Raw genomic sequence first — 5,668 nt, 5'->3', positions numbered from 1 at the left:
TAGTTTTTGGAATGGTTGATTGTAGAGAGAGATATTTCGATTTGAAGAGTTGATGTTAAAACCTAATTTGGCCGATCCATGAGATGTAGTTAGAATTAGGATAAATCATGTACATATTCGTGATCCTCTTGTTTAGACCTTTCCATTGGTTATACGCATGATGATTTTTGTTGAGATTCATTGTTCTTGATGTTCTTGCCATTTCTGGAAAAATGATGAAGATTTCTGGAAATTTTGAGCGTTTGATCTTCATGTTTGCAATGCCAGTTTGAATTCGTGTTTACCGCCTGTGTGGACCAATAGAAACATTTCGTTCCTAAGCTCAAAACGGCGTCGTTTTGAGGAAGTCCAAGTTATTTTCAAAAATGCCACTGGCGCCATTTATTTATTTAATTATTCTATTTCATTTTTTCTTGTTTTCCATTTAATTACATAAACTTCAAAAATTGATAACTCCTTCATTTTTGATCCAATTTGAGTGAAACTTTTTGTGCCATACTCATGAAATTGTGTAGAATTTAATGGACATTTTTTTGGAATTTTTTGCATGGATGGAGAAATAAAATGGCTAGGGTTTGTAGAATGTGACACAATTGTATACATGTTGCCATTTTCATTGTGAAATGCTCATACATTAAAAGAAATTCCTGAAATTTTTTATGCTCATTCTGGACATGTTGATGGTGATTTCCATGTAAAGTTTGTGATTTTTGGATACTTGATGATTGAGATATGATTTTTTGAATCTAGGTGTGACAATTTGTGTCACACCTAGCTAGGTCAACTTTCTGAATTTATTTGCATGACCTATGATTGTTGGATTGGATTGAAATTTTGCATGAATGATCATTGGTATGTCAAGATAACATGTGAATTGTTCTGGATTTTTCTATGGCATTTTCCAATTAATTGATAATTTTCTTCACTGTATGCTCATTTTGCAACATTGTGTGACACATGTTTGTATATTGTTTGTGAAATTCTCATATGGTTTTGGATAAATGTGAAATTTGGTGTGCTGATTGTAGACACATTATAGGACATCATAGTTTTGGTCCCATTCATTTCTAATATGTTGTCACTGTTTTGTGAATTTTTGAAGTGAATGCATGTGTTGGTGCTATGAATTGGCTTGAATAATTGTGTCTGGATTTCTTGATTTTCATTGACCTAGTTCCTTTTGTCCAATTGAGCTGAAAATTGACATGCTATACCTTGAATATGTCCTGTTTAGGTGTGAATTATTTGAGGATTTTTGGAATTGTTTTGGTATGCTTTTGATTGAAGTCATTCTGTTTGGACTTTTGGTGTTGTATTTGACCTAGTTTGTACCAAATTGTGCATGAAATGATAATGGTGAATGGTATGAGCATGGGACCAATTGCATTTGCTTTTGAATTGTTTTAAGTTGATTTTGGATTGGTATTGCTTGCTGTTTAGTTTTTTTTCTCCCTTTTGGACCCTAGGCTTGGCCTAGTGGTCTAGTTTCTCACATTTGGTGTGGATTTTCAGGATGAAATGCACAATGCTTAAGGAGGTTGCTTCAAGGCAATTTGAATTGAGTTTGGTTGATGTTTATAAACTAACTTGACTTTGTTTTGTAGGGATTGATGCTTGAGCTTGAGCTTATAGCTTGCACTTGTGTACATTAACTTGTGTTGTCTGTATAGATTAGCATTTGCTGTTTATTGTTGGTTTGTCTGAGTACTGATGATACTTGATTGATTTCAGGTACATTTAGTCGCTTACAGTTCTTTAAGAACTTGCTTGCTGCTGCTTGGTTTTTAAACCACTTGAGGTAGGACTTCTATTCTTCATGTAGTCTGGAAGACCTGGCCTGTTACTTGGCCAGGCAACTGTCTGAAGTCCTCCTTAAGAGGCGATGTTTGTGGTTGTTTACATTTGTGCCAAGCAGGTAAAGACCTCTATGAGGCAATTGGTGGATCAAAGGGATATGCAATCTATCCCCCACTATTCTGTGAGTCGTCCCTCTGCTCACACGGCTGTGTGTTGATGCATTGGGACACAAACCCAAGATCTTGTGCTGTTGCACAATCGAGTCAGAGTCTTGAGCGTAGAAGGGTCCCTCCATTCTGGACCCACGCTCCTTTGTCTGAAGCTCTCCCTGGTCAGGGATAAGAGCTGTGAAGTCTAATCTTCACTCACCTTTCATCTGCTTCACCTTAGCCTCGCAATGGTAAGGTTAAGAGCGAATACTACCCATGTACAGATGACTTGCTTCGGCAGTCAAACCCATTGTTTGAGCCTCACTTGACTGGTTATAGTGTGTGCTATGTGAATATTTGCTTGAAATGCTTGTTTTGATCTGTATGCTTGTATGCTTGCTTTATTCCTGGATAGGATTAGCTTGCAGTTGTGCAAGTAGGTAGAAACCTGAACATAGGGTAATGATGCATGACAACACTAGGCTCGAGTCCGGCTCCCTGGTAGTGTGTCTTCCCTTGGTTTCTGGCTAGGATTTCTTTCCCTTGAGGGGGAACTACATCGCCCTGATCCTCGTTCCAGACGAGGTATGTAGGCAGGAGGTCGTGCGAGACCTCTCCGGGCACCTTTTTTTCTTTTTTGCGTGTGTTTGCTTGTTATCTTCTTGCGTGTGTTTTGGTTCGGATGCCGACGTAAGTCCAGTGATTGGCGGTCGGGCTCCCCGTTTGCCCTCTGGTGTGTGTTTTGGTTCGGATGCTGATGTAAGTCCAGTGATTGGCATTCAGGCTCCATGTTTGCCGGTGTGTCTTGTTTGGCGTGCGTGAGCCGAACTACGGCAGCTCTGATTCTCGTTCCAGACGAGATACGTAGGCATAGGATGCGACGTCCTATCGAGCTCCCTTCTCTTAACCCCACTTGCGTTCCCTGTGTGTGTGTGTGATGTTTAGCAACCTTTTCTTTGTTTTAGAACGTGGATCCCGTCGAGTACGACGGACGTGAGGGGTGCTAATACCTTCCCCTTGCGTAACCGACTCCCTTACCCTTTCTCTTTGGTCGCGAGACCATGCCTTTTCCAGGTTTTTCTGAGCGTTTCCTTTCCCTATCTTGGGATAAATAACGCGCAGTGGCGGCTCTGTGTTGTTTTTGTTTTAGCCCGCCGGTTGTTTTTCGCGGATGCGACAAAATGGAATAAAACGATAAAATAGTCAATCAAAATAAGTAATAAAAGACGATGTAAAAACCATTTATCAAACTCCCTCAAACTTAGACCGTTGCTTGTCCTCAAGCAACAAAGCTCACAAAAGCAAATTTTGGATAAAGCAGTTCATTTCATGAAAGAGCTTGTGAAAATGGAGCATGTTGGCATTCATATATGATTTTTTGTTTTGATTGGCTAGACCTAGTTCTCTTGATAGTCATCATTCAACGAAAGTATTACAAGAACACACACCGCGGTAAAACCATCGACCTAAATCTCCCCTTTGGACACCTCTCTAACAATGCCTTGGGCTTAAGTTTCTTTTTTGATTTTCTTTCCCTTTCATTCAGATAATCATATTAAGGAATTTTCAATTATTGTTTCCCTAACATGTATAATATCGATCGAGAAATTTTTTCTAGCCATCTTTTTATTATTCTTTCCGATGATTTTATGCACATTGGCGTTTATTGGTCCACTTTGGAACGGCAATTGAGACTCAACCACCGTTAGGCTAAATAATCGGGTGAGGGTTACACAACTTAGAAGGTCTAGTTGCCTATATTTCCTTTTTTTGCATCATTTTTCGTGTCCAAATTATTTGTTTCTCAACCAACCAACCATACATGTAAGTCTTTTTAATTATGACAGACTATCAATATAAACTAATCGAGAAATACTTCTCAGATCCGAGTATCATGGCATAAATCTACACATTGGACTCGTGTCCTTACTCTAGGAAACCTAAGGTATTTGGGTCATACCTTAGTTTTCAAACTTTCCCAATGTCCCTAGACCTAGCCTCTCCTCCCTCAAACTCTATATACTTTCTCATCATCCCTCAAAGTCAAAGCTCTATTTTGAAAAAAATTCTTACGAACCTAATTTGGGAAAAACTTCAAATAGTGATCTTTAGGAAATAAAACTAACCGAAATAGTAAACAAACTGACAAAACAAGTGACAAGATAATAATAGAAACAACAAAAGAAAACAAAAACAGGTAAACCCCCCCCCCCCCCAAAACATGAACCAAACATTGTCCTCAATATTTTAGCACAAGAAAATAGTGGTAACTCATAGAAGTCCTCACTTAGGAGGTGGAGGGAAATGCAACATCATTTGTTGCATCATTGCTTGCATGTTATCCAATAATGCTCCTTGCCTTGCTTGCTCGAAGATTTTCCATACTTGTTCAGATCTTAGGTCACCTAGCTCAGATTGTATCCATGCCCAGCGTCCTTGATTTACACTAGTAACCCTGGTTTCTTGTTGGGCAGGGCAGAGGTGTGAGGGTGCAAGGTCTTGATCCATAGCATTACCTGCAACAAAGTTATCAAAATCATGGTTGTCCTCTTCGTCAGACAAAACCGGAGGAGGGGAAACTACTACATAAATCCAATTATTCTTATCATCAATTCTTACTATGTCTGGGTCGGGTAGATCGATGAGGTGTTGGTTGTAGATCATCACCGAGTAGGTGTTACCGACAACAACAATCATGCCCTGATGAATAAGGGCTTCCATATCACTTTTTATTTTACCTGCAACCAAACAATCTTGAGACAAATTAGGTGCATAACCTAGATAGTCGGTGATTTGGGTAATCATACCCCCAGTGGTCGCACGAGCAACCCTTTCCAAATAGTTATCCGCAAATGTATCGGCGTTAACCATCTCATTATGGGCCTTAGAATACATGAAAATAGTTCTCTTTTAGCATACCAGAAACAAGGATTCTGGATAATGGAAGCTTTTGCGGTTGCAGAACTATAGTCTAAATTACCTGTAATTTCAGCCCAGAATTGTGCAACAAGGGAATCATCTGGAACATCTACGGGTCCAAAAATAGGCAGTAGAAGAATACTCCTCATATATTCAACATACAAATCATGCTTTTGATTAAAAAGACGGAATTTGAGAGTACCATAGAAGTACCTCACATCGCCAACCCACTTCCTATGCAAATGGAAATCAAGGGTACTTTAAAACTCAAGAGTAACATACTCGTATGTCGAAACTTCCATGTACATAACCTATAGAAAGATAATTGAATGAAACATCCTATCTACTTCAAACTTCAAACCTAAATCAGTTAAAATTTGTTCACACGTGTACCTTGTAGGAGTCATTTTCCGACGAATTAGCACAAAGTACATTTTGGCTTGGGCATCATCCTCAAAAACAATTTTGTGAGGGTTGGATGATCTCGAGCTCTACTTCCTAGTTCTTGATGTTGCAGCTGCTTGCTTGCCCTTATCATTCTCTTTGGAGGCATTGTTTATTTGAAAAAGTGAGAAATCCGAACTTTGGATTTTTGTGAATTTGGACCCAGAAAAGTGATTATGGTGACAAATGGATAAGGTTTTGTGAAAGTGGTGTTGGTTTTTGGTGTATGGTTGGGGTAAAAATGTGAGCTTTGGGTTTTATGTTTAATGGAGTTTTTGGGGGGTAGGAGGAGAATGAAGGTTGGGGAGAGAGAAGATAATGATGAAATGATGGGAGAAAATATGAGTTTGTGGGTTTTT

General features: G+C 39.1%; 1 protein-coding gene across 2 annotated transcripts; it reads right to left on the bottom strand.

The window, feature by feature from the left end:
• Nucleotides 1–4,091: 4,091 nt before the first annotated feature.
• LOC127083763 (uncharacterized) lies at nt 4,092–5,668 on the bottom strand. 2 transcript variants are annotated; one of them, XM_051024101.1, is made up of 4 exons: nt 5,259–5,668; nt 4,927–5,099; nt 4,566–4,684; nt 4,092–4,462 (listed from the first exon to the last, which is right to left on the bottom strand). In XM_051024101.1, the coding sequence occupies exons 1-4, from the start codon at nt 5,297–5,299 to the stop codon at nt 4,388–4,390; spliced, it is 408 nt and encodes a 135-aa protein (XP_050880058.1). In that variant the 5' UTR covers nt 5,300–5,668; the 3' UTR covers nt 4,092–4,387. The 2 variants fall into 2 exon arrangements, 1 of the variants encoding a protein (XP_050880058.1); XR_007788527.1 differs by lacking the exon at nt 4,927–5,099 and having other exon boundaries at nt 5,259–5,667.

Source organism: Lathyrus oleraceus, chromosome 1 (assembly GCF_024323335.1).
Source record: "Lathyrus oleraceus cultivar Zhongwan6 chromosome 1, CAAS_Psat_ZW6_1.0, whole genome shotgun sequence".
In the NCBI taxonomy this organism is placed as follows: domain Eukaryota; kingdom Viridiplantae; phylum Streptophyta; class Magnoliopsida; order Fabales; family Fabaceae; genus Lathyrus; species Lathyrus oleraceus.
Note: the sequence above shows the minus strand (reverse complement) of the source record. Positions and strands in the feature narration are given on the sequence as shown.

What these genes read in the sequence shown, in the direction of transcription:
- LOC127083763 (XM_051024101.1), bottom strand. Translation starts at nt 5,299, where the DNA reads ATGTACTTTGTGCTAATTCGTCGGAAAATGACTCCTACAAG. An exon ending in CGGAAAATGACTCCTACAAG is followed by an intron (nt 5,100 to 5,258) that starts GTACACGTGTGA and finishes CCATTTGCATAG; the next exon opens with GAAGTGGGTTGGCGATGTGA. An exon ending in ATCTACCCGACCCAGACATA is followed by an intron (nt 4,463 to 4,565) that starts GTAAGAATTGAT and finishes ACTTTGTTGCAG; the next exon opens with GTAATGCTATGGATCAAGAC.